The sequence below is a fragment of the Osmerus mordax genome, chromosome 16 (genome assembly GCF_038355195.1).
Source record: "Osmerus mordax isolate fOsmMor3 chromosome 16, fOsmMor3.pri, whole genome shotgun sequence".
In the NCBI taxonomy this organism is placed as follows: Eukaryota; Metazoa; Chordata; class Actinopteri; order Osmeriformes; family Osmeridae; genus Osmerus; species Osmerus mordax.
In genome coordinates this window covers 13,358,147-13,376,840 of record NC_090065.1, presented here as the reverse complement: position 1 = coordinate 13,376,840, position 18,694 = coordinate 13,358,147, and the positions used below count along the sequence as shown (strand labels likewise).

The window sequence follows — 18,694 nt, the reverse complement described above, 5'->3', positions numbered from 1 at the left end:
CTTCTGGAGTTTGGAACTTCCAGAATCTGACTGTTTATCACCGAAATCAACAAAAATAAATGGCTCACAGTGAAAAAACATTTTGATCATTTGGGATGTTGCCATGTTTTTGTCACATAATGGTCGTGAGACGAGCTCTGTGAGTTTGTCGTCTTAGAGGATAAACAGAAGTAATAAGAACCTAATATCCGGGATGAAGATAGTTGGGAACTACTCAAAACCTCTTTAACAGGAGTTCCTTAGTATAATTTGCTAGCCAAATTTAATGAATCTGTGCAGTTGGCTCCTGGTGGTCCCCCACTCTTGACAGGGATGGCGTGCAGATGCCAATTTCCTGGTGCCAACAGGATGTTATAATAACAGGCCTGGTCACAAACGAACCCGCTTCCATTCAGTGGGACTCACAGCAGTTGAAAGAGTAAACAGCTTCCACTTCCATTTTGTTATGACATTCTCCATGCCAATTTGAGTTGCCAGCTTTCCCTTGTGCTCTAGTCATTATCATGCTTCTCGTATCAAATGTCTGCTACAAAGAAAGATAGAACCAGTGCCTTTAATCACAAAGCCATAGCAATAATGCTCAAATCAGATTATGTAGTAATGTAGTCTATACAATAAACAAAGGAAAGGAATGAAAACAGTTAATAATTTATTTATTTGGGGGTTAAATAAATAGGTGTTCATTACAAGTTTACGATGACCGCTGACAAGAAAAGGATTCCAGAAAAAAATGCTATTCATTTATATACAGATAAGATTATACTGACTTTTATTAAGAGTTGGGGAATCTGATCCTCAGTGATTTGCTCCCTGCCTCCCCAATCATGTCACGTGGAAATAAAGTACACGTTTTACACAGCTTTCTGTGGCAAAGTAGGATTATGTATTTCCCCAGCAAGCAAAGATTATAATGCAACACATACACTTGATGGGTACAACTCACCAGCAATATGTCCAGCAATATGGAAACATGCAACACTCAAGGCTTTAAACCACATGTGGGGAGGCTAGCTTGACAGCAGCAACTGAAAAACAAACAAACAAACATCTGTTAGCAGAAAGATTCCTGGGAGAGATGGAAGCAAAACACCAGACTATAACTCATCCAGCCTCTTCCAGAGACACTTATGGTATTATGTTATGTCCCTTTGGATCTATCAATCAGTTATTTGCAGTACACGGATTTGCAGTACACGGGACGCACAGAGAATGAATGAGCGTGTTTCTTGGTGCAAATGCCATCTAGTGGACTTGCAAGTAATCACTGGTTTGAGAAAAGCCTGTTCTTTCATCTGGTTGCTTCATGACAAAGAAAAACACTCCCCCCCCATCACCGTACCTCAATGTGAACACTTGTTGTGAGGTCACTTACGGTGTTTCTTTTCAGTGACTGTGCGGCCTGGTTCAGGTGAGAGTGGAGCTAGAGCAGCTTCTTCATACGGCAGGTGTGCTTGTCGATGTGCATGGTGGCTTTGTCTGTTGAGTCGGTCAGAACGTCCAAGGCTTCGTCCTGCCTCTCTAACTCTGTCTCAGCCTCCAGCGCCAGGGTTTTCAGCTGCATTAGCATCTGGGGCGCACACAAACACGCACACACTGTTAGACAGAGCAAGGAAATATTACAGCAGCCCAGACAGACAACCAAAAAGGCAACAAAGGATGTTATTTTCAGTGCATAGGTGGGTAGTGTGGATGTGGGACTCTTTTGGCTCTTGTATGTTCGGAGGAGTGAAAACGGGTGAGTGAGTAAGAGTATTTTGATCGCCCTATTCAGGCTGAAAGAGAAAGGATTTACAATAACACACAGCACATTACAGCACCCACACACAGTAGGACACTGTCATTGCTCCATAGTCTATGTGGGTACGAGTACACCTACAGGAGGAGGAATTACAACCCCAATTCCAAAAAAGTTGGGACGCTGTGCAAAGTGTAAATAAACAGAATGCAATGATTTGCAAATCTCAGAAACTCACGCCATTCACAATAGATCGTTGAAAACATATCAAATGTTTAAACTTAGTAAATGTACCATTTTATGAAAAAAAAAGGTCATTTGGAATTTGATTGACGCAACAAGTCTCAAAAAAAGTAAGTGTTACTAAAAATAAACAGCTGGAGGAACATTTGCAACTAACTCATTGACTCATTGTCTGTGAACACAGTTTGCAGTGCCATCCACAAATGCAGGTTAAAGCTCAAGCATGCAAAGAAGAAGCCATATGTGAACATATACGGCTAAAGCTCATTTAAAATGGACTGAGGACAAAAGTGAAAATTGTTCTGTGGTCAGACAAATCTAAATTTGAAATTATTTTGGAAACCATGAAACTGCGTCCTCTGGACTAAAGAGGAGAGGGACCATCTGGCTTGTTATCAGTGTTAAGTTCAAAAGCCTACATTTCTAATGGTATGGGGGTGCTTTAGTGCTTTTTAGAACGGGCAACTTGCACATCTGGAAAGGCATCATCAATGCTGAAAGGTGTATACAGGTTTTAGAGCAACATTTGCTTGCATCCAGGCATGTGGCTTCATGTTTTGTCTGCCCGCAATGTTTTTGGGGCTATCTCATTGTTTATGATCATTGACCTATGCACTTTTGTAAAGCTCTCTCTTTGAAGTCGCTTTGGATAAAAGCGTCTGCTAAATGAATACATGTAATGTCAAGTCTTTTTTCAGAGAAGGCCTTCAGGAAGACAATGTTAAACCACACCCTGCATCTGTTACAACTGCATGGCTTGGTAATAGAAGAGTCCGGGTGCCGAACTGGCCTGCCTGCAGTCCAGACCTTTCACCAGTTAAAAACATTTGGTGGATCATGAAACAAAAAATATGACAAAGAAGACCCAGGACCGTTGAGAAGCAAGAATCCTGTATCAGACACCAAAGGGACAACATTCCTCTCCCACAACTACAGCAACTGGTCTCCCCAGTACTCTGACATATACAGACTGTTGTTAAAAGAAGAGGGAATGCTACACAGTGGTAAACATGGCCTTGTCCAAACTTTGAGACGTGTTGCTGCCATCAAATTCTAAATTAACGTATTTTTTTCTTTAAGGTCCCACATGCTGTTTTTGGATGCTTTTGCCTTAGTGGTCCCCTAATAGTGTATCTGAAGTCTCTACCGAAATTCAGCCTTGGTGCAGAATTACAGCCACTACGAGCAGTCCCACAATGAGCTTTCATTAGGACGTGCCATTTCTGTGTCTGTAGCTTTAAATGCCATGAGGAGGAGAGAGGCGGGGCTAACTGCCATGCATGTCATTTGCAAGCCATGATGTCTCTCGAGGAAAAAACTATATCGCACTCGCACGGTCGTAGTTCATTTTCTCATTGGCAGGCCAGTTTCTCTGGGCGGGCAAAGCAGAGAAAGGGGAGGTAACCTTTCCTCTTATGACCACATAAGAGGAACATTTTCAAATCGGAGCATTTGAGCTTTCATTTTCTCAAAGGTGGAGAAGAATACCCAGGGCTTGGTTTACACCTATCAAAATGTTTAGCCACTGGGGGAAAGGCAGCCTAGGGGAACTCATATTAATGTTAAATAACCTACTAAAGTGAAATGTTCATGTAATGGGACCTTTAAAATTGTAAATTTCATCAGTTTAAACATTTGATTCGTTTTCCATGTTCAATAGTGAATAACATACGGGTTTATGAGATTTGCAAATCATTGTATTCTGTTTATTTTATTTTACACAACGTCCCAACTTTTTGGGAATTGGGGTTGTATATTAAGTGCATGGTCAGAAGAGGTCTCTGCTAGCCGCCTGAGGTCATCAATAGCTCGCAGTCAATGGCATTTGTTATTTTAACTTTCCGTGTGTTCAGGGAATTCTGCAACTCCATCTCCACGCTCCAACAACTGTGTATGTTATGGTCGATGGAACAACTTAAATAAACTACGATGTGCCAAGCACAACCTAATAAACACTCACTCCAAACCCCACCACCGTGGTCTCTAAACTAATATTATGTTATCCTACACATGCACACACACACAACCACTGACATTATGTCAGTTCTAAACGTGGACATAACAGAACACAGGAACTGGTCCAGACAGTCGTGAGCAAACAGATAGTATTTCTCTGCACACCAAACGGCAACTGCATTCACTTTCTTAAGTTGGATGATTCTCTGGTGTAGGTCTGAGATGGAAGGGAAGAACTTCGAAGACCCAAAAGACGCTGTACATCTAATCGCTTGACGAGGAGCAAAGGCTACTTTGTTAAGAAACTGTGATAAAACTGCTGTACCATAACAAAATGAAAAATGAAATAAATTTTTCAAATGATCGCAATGCAATATAGTTGGTAATCACTGACTTTAGAAAAGGGGAACAGAGACAAGAAAGGACATGGAAATTCACTCCACTACCCATGGACTGAGAATATTCAACTTTAATCTAAACAATGAATCAACTGATAATCTGCAATTTAATGTTTGTGACAAAGGGGCCTATTTGCTATGGCACTTCACAAGAGTATTACGCTGACAGAGAGTCCCATGTGACCTCGGTACAGGTAAGGACAGGAAATACTTTGAGTGGTGTGCATTCAAAATAATTCGAGACTATATAGCCAAAATTGTTAGCCTTTGAAGTTCAAAGAACTTTTAGAACTTATCAGTGCAAAGTAACAAGCCAAAGATAAAGACACAATACGCAAGTGCCATTGTGTAATTGACCCACATGCCACAGCTATGATAGATTTGTTTGATTAATGATTATTGAGACAAAAAGATAAGAGAATTTCATCAAATCATACTGGAATTGAAAGTGGTAAATAATCATTAACTAGTAATACCTACAGTACTTCACACATTTACAGTTAACAAAAGCCCCATTCAAGCTTTCCTCAAATGCCCGGCCTAGAAAGTTGCTTTTATATACAGTAGTTCAAAGTGTGGTTTCCCCTAGCATGAGGCCAAACTCATTACTGTATCTACAGTGGCTAATTCAAGCTACAGATTACATTGAAATGGTGCACCAGCCAATCGCATACAGTCCCACGTAAACAAACACATAATATGCTATAAGGATGATAACATACAGTTCACCCACTTGTGCAAGCGATAGTATGTGTTAAATGAGAAATAATCGACTGCGTTTGCGTCACGTCACTGTTTACGTCTTACGACCATAGACCATGCAGGTCACCCTGTACAGAGGCTTTGAATGGAAAGACTTTATACAGTCAGTCTGACCAAAGACGTCTGACCAAATAACTAGTCATGTCTCGCTCCCTCTCTTAACCTAAAGGGACTTTGGCTTGTGGTCTCACTAACATTTAAAATATAACGAATGAAAAATTTAAATCATTACTCTGAATCTTGGTATTGAATGGAAATAGGACTCAGCCTCCCTCCATTTTCATGGTTGGACTAGTTATGCTTGTTCCTCAAAACGTGTCATAATGGTTTTCCACAGTGTGTAATGCTCACCAGTAAGCCATGTGTTCTCCAATATACAAAGCAGGTAAGTAAAAGGTACAAACACAGCATTTTTTAAAGAAGGAAAAAAAAAGAAGCCGCCAAACAGGTTTTGTCTCGGTAGCGTCGGGTCACTCAGACCTGAGGGGAGAGAGTGAGTAGCCTTACTGACCTGCCGGAGCTCCCGGGCCTCTGCCTGGGACACGGCTGGCTGGAGGAGCTGGACCTGCACCTGGGACAGCTCCCCTGTGGGAACCTCCAGCGTAACCTCCGTCTCCTGGCACTGCTGGAGAGGGTCTGGGGCAGGGGTACAAAGAACACACACGCTGCAGGAGAGCTTTCTGGAAAAGAGAACGCTCTCAGCGGAACCAAAAATCCTGTCTCATATCGCATATTCCAGGTTACCACACAAATTCACCGGTGAACAACACACAGGGCTTTCATGACAATACAGTAATTATCCGAATCATGCACTTCTACATAGTGGGATGAGTCAGAACAGATAAAGAATACACAATCAAATAAACAGTTCTGCAACTGCAAATTGTATTTATGCACTGAATCTATACATATTTAAACTGAATCACTAAACACGACAATATTCTGTATTATACGGATTGCCATGCAAAACAGATGGATCTTTACTGCCACTTGGTGGTTAAAGTGAGAATATGCAATGATGAACACATGCAAAGACTGACTTTAACAGACTTTAAGAAATAGAACAGGCAATTTAAGCTAATGCCAAATTCCACCAGACAAATGGCTATTACGGAGGGGAATTCTAAACACCCTAGTGCACGCGCACAACACGCACTAGTGCACACGCACAACGCGCACTAGCGCACACGCACAACCGAACCTACAACTCTCACCCATGCAAGCACCAGAGAGACACCTAATTCCACTCTCCAAACAAACACAGAATGGCACATTATATACTGTTGAAGGGCATGATGGGATAGATGACTGGAACCAGGTAAACGGGATTATGGAGGGGAGGAGTCATTCTTAAGTGATGATTTGGCCATAACAAGATGATTTGCGCGCCACATGTGGGGAATTGTCAGACTGCACAGCAGCAAACACACACAAATAACACTTACACAGAACAGAGAATACAAACAACATGGAACACCATAGTCTATTAGACTGGGGGTTGTAACACGCTCACTGTACAGTACTTAAATCTATCATGCTAACAAACCTGCATTCCATACTGAACCCTCTGAGTCACATGGGGTTGTGGCTGGGGTGGTGTTGAAAGCGGAGTATTCACTGGTGAACTCCACCTTCTTTTTGTACTGCATCTCAAGCACTGACAGAGCCTCCGGCATCTTGGCAGAGAGGAGCCGGTAGCAGATATCCGGCTTCCCGATGAAACGCTGTCGGACGCTGATCTCGTACGGGTTGTGCACGCGGATGTCGTCAACCTCGTTCCTCTCAAAGCGGTGCAGGAGCTGCTGGTTTGTGTCATGCACCTCCAGAGACGAAACCAGCACCATCAGGCAGCCAGGCTTTAGATCGTGGTCACCGCCTTTGGACACCACGGCTGGGATGCTGGTGATGACCTTCTGCTTGCCAGCTCCCTTCCCAGCAGCAGCAGCCCCTCTGGCAGCATGCTCAGCTTTAGCCTCCTGGTGGGCCCTCCAGGGGAGCTTACCAAACGGCCACCAGGATGGAGACTCCAGCTCAGACAGGAGCCTGTGTGACAGGAGACGGACGAGACGAGCAATTATGAAACAGGTTTGGTTCCCCCAATGAAGGGGGTGTTTGGATAGCTTTTACTCTACACCTTCAGAAGTAGATCTGAATGGTGTTCAGAGGGCCATGGATGCTTTAAATTAAAACACAGGATAAATATGGTATAATATGACAATGGTTACTTGTCTGCCACTCCCAAATCCAAGTCGATCTTGTCCAGCCCCTGCATCATGTTTTCAAACTGCTGTCCCTGGTGGTGGAGGACTGTGCCAGTGTCCTCCAACCTTCTCTGAGACCCCACCACCAGGTTGATGAGCTCCCTGCCCTTGCTGGGTTGAGCCTCTGCCCCCTGAACCTCCGAGGTGGGGGACAGCAAGCGCTCCCTCCAAAAGTGCTCCAGAACATTATACACCACCACCCTGTTAGGCCGAAGTGAGCCGAACCAGTGTTTCACGTTGCCCTGCTCCAGTACAGTGAGGGTGCTGAAGATGAAGCTGGAGGACTCCATCTTGATCTCCATGATCCGGGAGAGACGGAAGCTGGACAAGCTCTCCTTGCTCTGGTCAGAAGTGAAGCGTAGCATGGTTCGGGTGAGCGAGAGAGTGCCATTCTCCCAGCGCTTCTCACTGTTGATGTAGTAAGAACCTGGCCAGCTGTGGATGGGGATGTCCCGGCTCATCTTAGATACAGATGAACACCTGGGAGAGATGAACATATGACCAAACAATGAATTAAGAAGATAAATCCCATAGACTTCACTAGGTAGTCAGGTTATTTAAAAGTGATGCTGAAATATATTTTTTCTAGCCCCGCCAAGTGTTCCGCCAAAAATTAACTTCAGGTGTGCAATTGACTGTTTTCAGATCACTATATATATGACAGGAGCTGGGGCTAGCTAGCTTGCTAAGCTTAGCAAAGTCACTATTACGCATTCAGATTTTTCTAACCTTCCACGGTAGCACAGATTCCTTCCAATTCTATCACAGTGTAGTTCCGTTGGGTCTTCTAAGTTAATGTATCTAGATTAAGTTCAATGTATCTAATGTCTGGAGCAATGTTGGCTTGAACAGTATTACAGATTTGTTTATGTCAGAAAGGGGGATCACGTGATATCGATGTAGTACAGTCGTATTTACAGTCCGCCTGAGCAACTGGAACTGATGTTTTGCCATTTAAAACTTCAGAGGCCTACATCTCATTAAGTAACGCTAAAAGAAACAAAATATTATTTTTCAAACGCTTATTGTAATAAATGTTGAATATTTGATATGTAGAACGTGGAAAAGAATACACCATAACTCAGTGCTACATTTAATATCTTCCCCCTTCAAGGCTGCTCTCTGGTCGCTGAAGCCTCTTGATCGATTTCGAAACCTGCACAAACCTGCTTTTTTATATTTAGTCTTAACAAATCAAATGTAGCATACTGGTTTTAACGGTGAAGTATGTCGTGCAAAGCCACACATTGTCATTATGCAGATAGATAGCTAGCTAGCTATACATTGTCTGTAATCAGTGGACAATTAATTTGTTTACAATGGACAGGGAGTGCTATCACAACTGCTGTAGCCTTGTTAAAATACCAAGGCAATCATATGAGCAATTTTGGTCATCGCACTTCGTTGACTATATCGAAAAGGAGATAAGCTATTCAAAATTCTTTAAAAAGTACCTGCTTCCCAACCACCCCTGTATGTTTTCGAGAAGATTTACCGAGGACTGGAAGTGTCGAAAGCAGTGGGTTACTGAAGAAGGAAAGCCCAATTTCCAGAAATTGTTGCAAGAATTTGGTAACTAAAAACTGTATATGTCAAATGCATATGTCATCTAAAGATGTCAAATCTTTTTTTATTATTCAGTGCATGCTACATTTTTGTATCATACATCTCCTTTGTCATTTTTGCAGATGAGACTCCAGTCCCTGTTGCAAACTGCAATGCAAAAGAATACAATGCAAACCCTAAACAAATTATGCCTTTCAAAGAATTTATACACTACTGGAAAGAATACATCCAGAATGGACACTCATCACCCAAAGGGTGTCTGTATCTCAAAGACTGGCACATGTCACGGTATGAGTTTAATGCTATTGACTTGGGTCTTGTTGTGGGCAGAACTACAATCAAGGGTGAAGTACAGGTTGCATATTGATGATTCTTTTTCATTTTTTTGCCGCAGGGATTTTCCTGAACACAGTGCCTACACTACTCCAGTGTTCTTTTCCTCTGACTGGCTCAATGAATATTGGGATACAATGGAGGTTGACGACTATCGTTTTGTCTACATGGGACCTAAAGGCTCATGGTATTGTATCAACACTGCAACATTCTCAAATGAATAAACAAACAAATATGCTATCTTCTCTTTGCTTCACCAGAGCCTACTGTTATATATATTGTGTTAATATTGCAAATGCAGGATGGGGGTTATTCTACCCAGCCAAATGGGGGTCACCAGTCATGCCAATCACATTTTCTTTACAGTATGGGTTGATTTAGTATAAAACCTAATAACCATTGCCCATAATTCTGTTGTTAACAGGACCCCGTTCCATGCTGATGTGTTCCGCTCCTATAGCTGGTCAGCCAACATCTGCGGCAGAAAGAAATGGCTGCTGTATCCCCCAGGCCAGGAGGACTTCCTGAGAGACAGCCACGGCAACTTAGCTTACGATGTCACTGCACCCGAGCTTCAGGACAAAGGGCTGTTTCCGCACTACGACGAGGCCTGTCAACCCCTGGAGATCATTCAGGAAGCAGGAGAAATCATATTTGTGCCCAGTGGTTGGCACCATCAAGTTTACAATTTGGTAAGAAAGATCGGTCTACTCGACAGGATGTTCACTGCTCCAAATTGTAATCTTGGCTTGCATACGTTTGAACTGATAAATGCTTCAAAATGATTACTGTGATGATTCAAGTTGGATTACAAAATAAGACATGTTTACACTTTCCTTTCCCTTTATACAGGAGGATACTATCTCTATGAATCATAATTGGCTGAATGGATGCAATGTGGACATAATGTGGCAGTTCCTTCAGAATGAGCTGTCTGCTGTCCAGAGGGAGATAGAGGAATGGAGGAACACCATGGACTCATGGCATCAGCACTGCCAGGTACAACATATGAATATCAGACCATTCATTGGCACTGACCACTGTAACACTGTATGAACTGTACACTTCTACTCCTCGATTGTCTGCTGTTCATACTAAATGTATGTCCCTTATCCCTTTGGATAAAAATGTTTGCTAAATGAATATGTGTTACTTAGTTTTCTCATGTTGCTTGTGAAGTACACAGACTACAGCTCATACGAAATATAAAACGTGTTTGTTTCCAGGTCATCATGAAGTCTTGCTCTGGTATTGACTATGGAGAGTTTGCCTCCTTCCTGAAGGTCATTGCAGACAACCGTTTATCCTTCTTGACCTCCTGCTCCGGACATTCCTCCAACAATTACCCTCGCCACCTTTCAGAGACCCTCACCACCTTGGGCCCTCACCATGCTGCCTTTGACCTGCAGAGGGTGGCTCATATTCTGGAGTGCATGCTCTGTAATGAGGATTTCAAGAGACTTGACTACTCAACTCTGAGCTCCCAACCAGAGAGCCTACTGCAGCAAATTAGAGAGACTATTCACTCCACAAGAGGGCAGCATCTCCCTTACCAGGAGTAGGTTACTGTCAATGAATCCCTTTACAGCAATTTGGACCATTTTCTGTTAGGTCTAAGATATATATATATATAAGAAAGTTCAGGTCTTGAATAAAACGTTTCAGAAATTGATGAATTTTTGTATGTTGTGAAAAAATGTATGTACTACCCATGTCAATATGTATGACATTAGTATTAAGTCTGGTAGATATTTTTGTAAATAGATTACCGTAAATGTATAGCATTTGTATTTGAACTCAATCCGGTCTACTCCACTGATCTCACTTTGACTTTCTACTTTACCACATATTTATTACAGTCATTTCAATAAAAATAACGCAACAATAGTGTGACCAGATGCTGTTGTTGCAGCAAGGTGATGCATTCAGATAACCTGTGTGTATAATATATATATTATAACTGCAAACAAAGCAAAAGTAACAATTCACACATGTAGCACAATACTGTATTTTTAGTTCAATTTAAATAAAGACAGTACAATGTACCCTATGCATTAGATGTGACATGTCAAAAAACGTTTGGCAACCAAGACCATACCTCTTTCCCTATTTCATTTTGGAGTCATTAGGCCACCAATCAGGCACAGACGCCTCTAAAGTCACGGCCGTGTCCTCAGACGACTTAAGAGTTAGTGGCTCTTTGGCATGAGCCAGGCGGATTAGACTGAGGCCCAGCTGTCCAATCCCTGCCCTGTGTTTCCCAGCCGGTTTTCCTGACTGCGTCTGTAGTTGCGCTCCCTCCTCCAGGCCTTCGGCTGGTGCCGACAGACGCACCGGCATCAGGCGCTTCCGCACCACCCCCGTGTGATGAGTCCTGGCTGTTAGCTCCTGACCAATGTAGCAACCCTTACTGAAGCTGATGCCCTGCATGTACACCAGGTTGGACTCCAACGGAAGGGCCACCCCCAGAGGTAGGTCCTTCACTCCCTCTGGAAGCCCTACGTCAGCAATGGAAAGAAGCAATGACATTAGCATTTGGCCTCATATAAGACAAAGTAAATAATATAATAGTAAGTACATATTGTCTTGGCCCTACCTATTGCATAGCGATGTTTGTGGTACTCCTCCGAGTCACCCAGCTGACATGATAGAATAAGATCCAAAGGATTCACTTTACTGTCAGCCACCAACCTCCAGCCCATTTCAGCATTTCTTGGATCTGCTTCACATATAAGAGCCTGTTCAGGGGGTGTGATGTTGGGGATCTCTTGACAGCCTGCAACCTTATCCCGAGGAAGAACTGCCCATACCGTCAGCTCTGGGCAAGGTTTGATGTTCACTTTCCGGCGAAGTTTGTACAACTTCAAATGTTTCAAAATTGAGTCCTTGACGGTACTGTCACACTCAAGCAAAAGACTACACCCAACTTCGGCATCTTTTAATCTGAAAGAAATTAGGAATGAGGCCATATTTAGACTAAAATGTACTTGTCTTGTTCTATATATTCACTACAAAGGGGCCATGTTGAACCATAAGTAAACTATACATATTACAGGCCTCTATTGCTAACAGCTGGTTAACGTCAATGTGCAACAGGAGATAAGCAGGGCCTATACACCTACGCCTAACTTTTGGTAAACAAGTAGGCCTACTGTTTCAAGGCCGATAAGTGAAAACCTCAGGGAACATTCGATAGGCCTACATGGGCTGACTAACAATAGTTAAGAGATGGTAGTACCTGTACATGATTATGTCAAAGAGTGTCCTTCCTTGAACGTTCAGCATATGTGCATACATGGCTCTATGGTCAGGTTCTTTTAAGAGCTCCATGTCATTGGTTACAATTCCTTGAAGATATGCCCGTGTGTCTTGCCCTTGGATGTTCAGTAAGGTCCTGTGCTTCAGGTTGTAACATACATACTTTCCCAGTGCACTCCTGCCTGCGTCTTGGCAATATTTCTTGACGTTGAGTCCACCTTCGTTCCAAGAACTTATATTCAGCGACAGATGCCGCCCGGTATAACTATAAGACAGACGAAGTACAACATTTGAAAGGACCGTAGTTCTGGCAAAACGAATACCAAAGCTAGACATTTTGATAAACAAGTACAATATGCCCGCAGCACAAACCGTTAAGTGCCTGTTACGGTATGCTAAGTAAAGCTAAGGGGGACAGGACATTTGACATGTTTAGAAGGTACACCATTTTGACTACCACAATGCACTGCAAGTGACGACACAATCACAGCTCATGCCGGTGTGGGCGACACACAGATACATATGTATGGGGTCACATTCCCGTCCAAAGCAATGGTCCAAATTGGACCATAGCCTACAGGATCGGTACATCCAGCTATATTGGATCAATCATAAGATAAATCAAATTGTCACACTCGTAAGAAAGGTCGTACATACTTTTATTTTGAAATAAAAAAGGAAGCTCCTTCCAAGAGAAGCTTTCCCTTCCTACCTTCGGGAAGCTTGTTACAAGACTGACAACCATCTCCACGTTTTTTAGCGCGACCAAAATGGTAATAATTGAAACTATACATCTTAATTTATAGTCATAAGAGAGAGTTTGAACGTTTATATATCAAATTTAAAGTTTTCGTGAATTTGTGCAAATGTATGTATTGTTCCGATCAAGTTTCTACTCGTTTTTATAGTCTATGCTCCGTACTGTTTCATTTCAAAATAAAAGTAGACAGATTCTTTTTTTTTTCTTTCTTTTTTATTAAAGATCCTGTAAAGCAAATTCCATGATTTGCTTCTCAGTACATTATATACGTGTGAAATTAGTTATTGAAAGCATGTGCAAAGCGCCAAAACTTTGTCGCACTGAAATGTAGAGTTAACTCTACATTTCAGTTTATCGTCTAACTTAGACCGATCTACGTCACTTTGACCAATCTACGTCAGATCACTGAATGGCTCCTCCTGCTGTGCTGTTATTGTAGCCTACATCGGCTAGCTAGCTAGCTTCAGGATGTCTCCCTCCACCCGCAACTGCATCTTCCCTGGATGCAAGAACTTCAACTGCGCTGCAACGCTATTTAATGTCCCTATTGAGGAAAGCAAAAATAGGTGGATTGATTTTGTGAAGAGCCACGCTGATGGAAAGCTTCGGATAAACTCCAACAGCCGCCTCTGCATTGACCATTTCACGGCGGATAGTTTTAACATGGACAAGAGACAGACGGGGTTCACGGACACACGGCTTCTCTTGCAGTGAGCTGTACCGAGCATTGCCCTCCTCATTGTTCCTCCTCCGGTCGCACCTGGACCATCCACCGCCGCCAGCAGTTCATCACTCAGTTCTGTGTGCTTGTTATAATTATACTAGATAACCTTTCCAGAGGTGTCTCATATGAGTTTGTGCAAACCGCTAACTTGATATTAGGCTACTCGGTGTAGAATGATGGTATTTTGGTGAAATGGTAGCTAATGTGCTAGAAGTAGTTGGGGAGCTCACTGTCTGCTGTCTCTGGTGTCCATTTTTACTCCTGTTGTACAGCTCAGGGGAACATTTCATTTATATGCATCTGTATGTTTCACTCATTGAACAAATACATTCTAATTCTATACTGTTTTGTTCGGCTTGACGTAGCGTCCATTATCTGGCAGGTACTTCAGAGAGGCGACCTCTTCCAGCGAGGGGCAGAGCTTCAGCTCCTTCAGGCGACACGCCCCCCCCCCCCCCCCCCCCCCCAGTCTCAAGCAGAGGACTGCTGATTTTCTCACAATTTCAAAGCCTAATTTATTTTTTTATTTTTTTCATTCGAATTTGGATGGGTAGTTAATAACATATTCTTCTTTGGTGTGGTGAACTTAAAACTTGTTTTCAATTCCACTTTACAGGATCTTTAAAGAAAACTATGGAGTGACATTTTGGACTTTATTATAAACAAATATTAAAGGAATATATCATTTAATCCACAAATTGTGTGGCAAAATGGGCGTACATTTTCATGCTGATGTGTTTTTTACACTTTCGACACAATTGAGATGCAGAAATCTGAGGTTTTGTGTGTCTGGCTGGCTGGGTGTGGATGTGTGTGTGTGTGTTCAAAGTCATTAAGTGGCACATCGTTTCAATCTAGGTTTATTTCAAGACAAAAAAACACTGAAACAATCGTAACTTTTTGAGGCACTTTTGAGCATCAATACTGAAGGCAGAAGTATATTTTAGCCTACTCTATAATAATGTCCTTGAAACATGATATTCATAAACAAACAAATTCTTAACAAGACAGTGATATCCCAAACATGAGATAAATCATGAACTATCTGTTGGTGCATGTCTTGGTATTTTATATGACGTGTACACATTTGTAACATAAAAGCATGCATTAAATCTGCCCAATATTGCAGAAATGATCAGAAATCTGTTAGTAATTCAAGTTTTCAAGAAAAAAAGCTTTTGAAAAAGAGTGTAATGTCTTCATTTTCACATAATCTCTGCATTTTGAGAACAGTACAACTCTAACCCCTGCTTATAGACCAACACAATATTCAGCCACAACTTGGACCCATTCAGGTTGAAGAAATGGACTTTGACCTCTGCCTTTTTGGCATCTATACTTTAATTCTATATAATAGAATATATTTCCTTTTCTTTTACCAAAACACAAACATACTGTAAGCTTCTTCAGTGCATCAGACAATGGACTATTTCTTCAAATAAATTAAACTATACATGCGTCTCATGTAACAATATCTGAATAAAGTGTAATGTATGTAAAATGTAAATGTTTCATAATTTAACTTTTACCATGATTTCCATTTGAGATCTCACGTTAGATTTGTCAAACAATCAGGTTTCAATCACAGAGCCATAATGTAGTGTTTTCCATGGCACAGTTTTTTAACCAGGACACAATTTTAAAGATTATCTTTAAAGGTTTTGAAGTTAAAATGTTTCAAATTAATCAGTTCAACAACAAGAGTGTTATCTTTGTAATTATCAGAGAAAATAGCCCCACATATTCCGAAATTGATCAAGCATTCTTCATATTTTCCCTCCTAATATGAGTAGATAAAATTCTGAAGTTTGACAAAGCAACATATGTACAATATTTTTATATGAACTATGCTGAAACTATAGCACAAAAGACAAACTAAGTAGAAGAATCATAACAGTTTTTTTTCTTTCCTGCTGTCTATATTAAGGTTTGTCACACCATAGAGTACATACTGTATAGATAGTGCCTAATTTGTATGTCCTTGCATGTCTTTCTAGTTCATGTTGGTGACAAATGTGTGATTTATAATGTTGATGTTTAACTCAACCTCATAGTCTATAATCCATACTACATGGTCCTGGAAATTAAAACAGGCTCTTCAGTTCATACTGCCACATTCATTTCTAAATCCATACAGAAGACTTCCCATTTTTTACTATGGTCCCAGCTTTCTCTGGAGCTGATTTAGGTCTGGCTCCTTGTTTCTCCTGTACCGTGTTGACTCGGTTTTGCTCCACCATAGTTCCCCCAGAGACAGGACTGCTGGTTCTGGAAGTTGGCTGGTTGTTTTTGGAATTATATGTCTGAAAGGCCATGTCCAGTTGCTCCTGCGCCACCCGTAGGTGGCGATGCAGGCTGGCTAGGTCTGAGGGGATGTTCTCATCTGGGCTGGTGCACTGCTGCTCCTGAGCCACATTGGCCATGTTTTGCTCATGAGTGATGAGGCTGTTGGGGATTCGGTTGGGTTTGTCTGACTTCATCACAAGGTTGTACCCAGGTGGAGAACCAGGAATGTTACGAGAGTACGGATAGCTGTACGAGGGCCGCTGGCCCTGGTTTCTCCTCTGGCGAAGAGTGTCCCTAAAAGTGCCGATGCCCAAGTGGAACATCTCACACACATTGAGGAGCAAGCAGAGACAGCTGACCACATACATTATAAGAAGGAAGATGGTCTTCTCTGTGGGTCGGGAGATGAAACAGTCCACCCTGTGTGGACAGGGGACCTTATTGCAAACATAGGATGGGTTCACACGGAAACCATAGAGAAGATACTGGCCAGCCAAGAAGCAAATTTCAAAGATGGCTCTTGAAAGGAGCTGAAGAATGTAGATCCTCATCAATCCTTCCTGCATGATACGTCGGCGGCCATCATGTTTCTGCGGCTCCCGGCTAGGGATGGCGGGCGCCTCGGGCTTGGGCTCCTGCCCCTCCAGCGTGTCATCGTAGATCATGGGCTCAGCATCGTCCTCCTCGTCCTCCTCTAGGACTTCTTCCAGAGGGTGGCTCTCCCTCCACCTGGTGTGAGGTGGCTTCTTACGGAGCCTGTGGTACTTCCGCCTCTCCTCCTCAGATGTACGAGCAATCTTGTGGATGGCGTAGCCCAGGTACATGACAGAAGGGGTGGAGATCATGATGATCTGGAAGACCCAGAAGCGGACATGTGACAGCGGGGCGAAGGCATCGTAGCACACGTTGTCACAGCCCGGCTGCTTGGTGTTGCAGGTGAACTTGGTCTGCTCGTCAGAGTAGATGGACTCGCCCCCCACCGCCGTGAGCACGATGCGGAAGATGATGAGCACCGTCAGCCACACTTTCCCCACAAAGGTGGAGTGGTTGTGGATCTCTTCCAGAAGACGAGTGAGAAAGCTCCAACTCATGTTGGTCATACAGGCTTTTCAACTAGAATCTGTAAACCGAAGCATTTAAAATCAGGAGGTTTGTTCATCATGTCATACTTTGTATCAAAGTCTTTTCAAATAAAACAATGATCAAACACATGATCTACGGATTGGTCTTCCTCAGTCATTAATGAATGTTCCCTTTTGCTAATGGCATTAGTAGGAACACTCAAAATATTAATAATCTTTCAACGAACTGTCATGCCATAATGACATACTAAATAAATGAGACATTTTATAAATCGAAATCAAGCTATGAAATACGACTCTTTCCAGCTTGGGTCAGACCAAGACTTACCTGCATTTCTATGATGTGACTACTCTTTTTAGTTTGGTAAATCTATTTGTAATTAATTTCACCCACTTAAAGGTTGCGCACATTAAACTATTTGAAAGCACTCCAAATACCTCAATTAAACTCACTCAAAAGCTTCAACCATAATTACAACAACAAAGAACAACAAAGCTAATTGAATGAAAGCCGAGTGAGAATCAGTTTCCTCATTTGGCAAAGGGAGGGTCAATGAGTATATGAGGCATGTGGAAGGACTTCAGATGTGCGGGTGTCCTGGAATGCTACTCTTGTTGTCACAGAACCCCTACAGGCTCTTCAAAATGTAGTCCTGTGCCTCTATTTAATTATAGTACTGTATATCAACACAGACATGAGATGGTTGAGATGATGAAAAGTAGGCCATACCCCTCTTCTGAGATTTAGAAAACATTGAACTTGGGGGGTTGGGGTGAGGGCTCCAATAAAACATATGGGAGAGCTCAAGCAGATGTATGTATTTAGCCCTGTAGCTTCACTGTAGCTATCAGAGGATATCTCTGTGTAAATAGCTACTGTATGTGTCCTCATTCGTGGAGAAGTCCGTGAAGACTGCGTGAGGTGATCTCATGACTGTGGCACTGTGTTCCCTTGCGTGGGACGTGCCATCTCCCCTGCCATCTGAGTGAACAGGAGAAGCTTGTTATGTCCGCCACTGGGCCTCCCCTCCAGACCCTGCACCACTCACACTGGGGAGGGTTTCTGACACATGGGCACAGATGGCATCCTGTGTGGATAACTCATATTGTATCTGCCTGAGGAAGACACAACAGGAGGGGTTGGCAACGAAAACCTGTTGTGTTTGACCGTTTATGAGGTGATAATGTTTTAAGCTGTCAGTCCTTTATTCCTTTACCTACATGTACTGTGTGAAACCATTTATTGAATACTAAAGGGACTTTGTATAAGTGGGTGTGCAATTGCATATGTATTGCGTGCTTGCAGGATGTTTAAAAGTAATTAAAGTTA

At 42.4% G+C, this 18,694-nt stretch overlaps 4 protein-coding genes across 5 annotated transcripts; 1 reads left to right on the top strand and 3 right to left on the bottom strand.

Annotated features, from left to right (window-relative positions):
- Positions 1 to 636: 636 nt before the first annotated feature.
- Positions 637 to 8,236, bottom strand: snap47 (synaptosome associated protein 47). The gene is made up of 6 exons (XM_067253522.1): positions 8,085 to 8,236; positions 7,320 to 7,835; positions 6,641 to 7,137; positions 5,606 to 5,730; positions 1,373 to 1,567; positions 637 to 1,025 (listed from the first exon to the last, which is right to left on the bottom strand). The coding sequence occupies exons 2-5, from the start codon at positions 7,814 to 7,816 to the stop codon at positions 1,421 to 1,423; spliced, it is 1,266 nt and encodes a 421-aa protein (XP_067109623.1). The 5' UTR covers positions 7,817 to 7,835; positions 8,085 to 8,236; the 3' UTR covers positions 637 to 1,025; positions 1,373 to 1,420.
- A 254-nt stretch (positions 8,237 to 8,490) lies between these two features.
- On the top strand, positions 8,491 to 11,248 carry jmjd4 (jumonji domain containing 4). Of its 2 annotated transcripts, none has more exons than XM_067253923.1 (6): positions 8,491 to 8,927; positions 9,044 to 9,209; positions 9,316 to 9,441; positions 9,679 to 9,946; positions 10,107 to 10,253; positions 10,538 to 11,248. In XM_067253923.1, the coding sequence occupies exons 1-6, from the start codon at positions 8,675 to 8,677 to the stop codon at positions 10,814 to 10,816; spliced, it is 1,239 nt and encodes a 412-aa protein (XP_067110024.1). In that variant the 5' UTR covers positions 8,491 to 8,674; the 3' UTR covers positions 10,817 to 11,248. The 2 variants fall into 2 exon arrangements, with proteins under 2 accessions (XP_067110024.1, XP_067110023.1); XM_067253922.1 differs by having other exon boundaries at positions 10,481 to 11,248.
- On the bottom strand, positions 11,080 to 12,945 carry iba57 (iron-sulfur cluster assembly factor IBA57). Its single transcript, XM_067253924.1, has 3 exons — positions 12,493 to 12,945; positions 11,851 to 12,197; positions 11,080 to 11,752 (listed from the first exon to the last, which is right to left on the bottom strand). The coding sequence occupies exons 1-3, from the start codon at positions 12,846 to 12,848 to the stop codon at positions 11,361 to 11,363; spliced, it is 1,095 nt and encodes a 364-aa protein (XP_067110025.1). The 5' UTR covers positions 12,849 to 12,945; the 3' UTR covers positions 11,080 to 11,360.
- A 3,168-nt stretch (positions 12,946 to 16,113) lies between these two features.
- Positions 16,114 to 17,382, bottom strand: gjc2 (gap junction protein gamma 2). Its single transcript, XM_067253234.1, has one exon. The coding sequence runs from the start codon at positions 17,380 to 17,382 to the stop codon at positions 16,120 to 16,122; it is 1,263 nt and encodes a 420-aa protein (XP_067109335.1). The 3' UTR covers positions 16,114 to 16,119.
- Positions 17,383 to 18,694: the final 1,312 nt, after the last annotated feature.

Bases quoted from the DNA above. Each gene is read 5' to 3' on its own strand.
- snap47 (XM_067253522.1), bottom strand. From the start codon at position 7,816: ATGAGCCGGGACATCCCCATCCACAGCTGGCCAGGTTCTTACTACATC. The intron at 7,138-7,319 runs GTAACCATTGTC...CCTGTCACACAG, and splicing joins GATTTGGGAGTGGCAGACAA to GCTCCTGTCTGAGCTGGAGT. The intron at 1,568-5,605 runs GTCAGTAAGGCT...TGTGCGCCCCAG, and splicing joins AGGCCCGGGAGCTCCGGCAG to ATGCTAATGCAGCTGAAAAC.
- jmjd4 (XM_067253922.1), top strand. From the start codon at position 8,675: ATGGACAGGGAGTGCTATCACAACTGCTGTAGCCTTGTTAAAATACCA. The intron at 8,928-9,043 runs GTAACTAAAAAC...TCATTTTTGCAG, and splicing joins GAAATTGTTGCAAGAATTTG to ATGAGACTCCAGTCCCTGTT. The intron at 10,254-10,480 runs GTACAACATATG...GTTTGTTTCCAG, and splicing joins CATGGCATCAGCACTGCCAG to GTCATCATGAAGTCTTGCTC.
- iba57 (XM_067253924.1), bottom strand. From the start codon at position 12,848: ATGTCTAGCTTTGGTATTCGTTTTGCCAGAACTACGGTCCTTTCAAAT. The intron at 12,198-12,492 runs GTACTACCATCT...AATTTCTTTCAG, and splicing joins TTTGACATAATCATGTACAG to ATTAAAAGATGCCGAAGTTG. The intron at 11,753-11,850 runs GTAGGGCCAAGA...TTGCTGACGTAG, and splicing joins CAAACATCGCTATGCAATAG to GGCTTCCAGAGGGAGTGAAG.
- gjc2 (XM_067253234.1), bottom strand. From the start codon at position 17,382: ATGACCAACATGAGTTGGAGCTTTCTCACTCGTCTTCTGGAAGAGATC.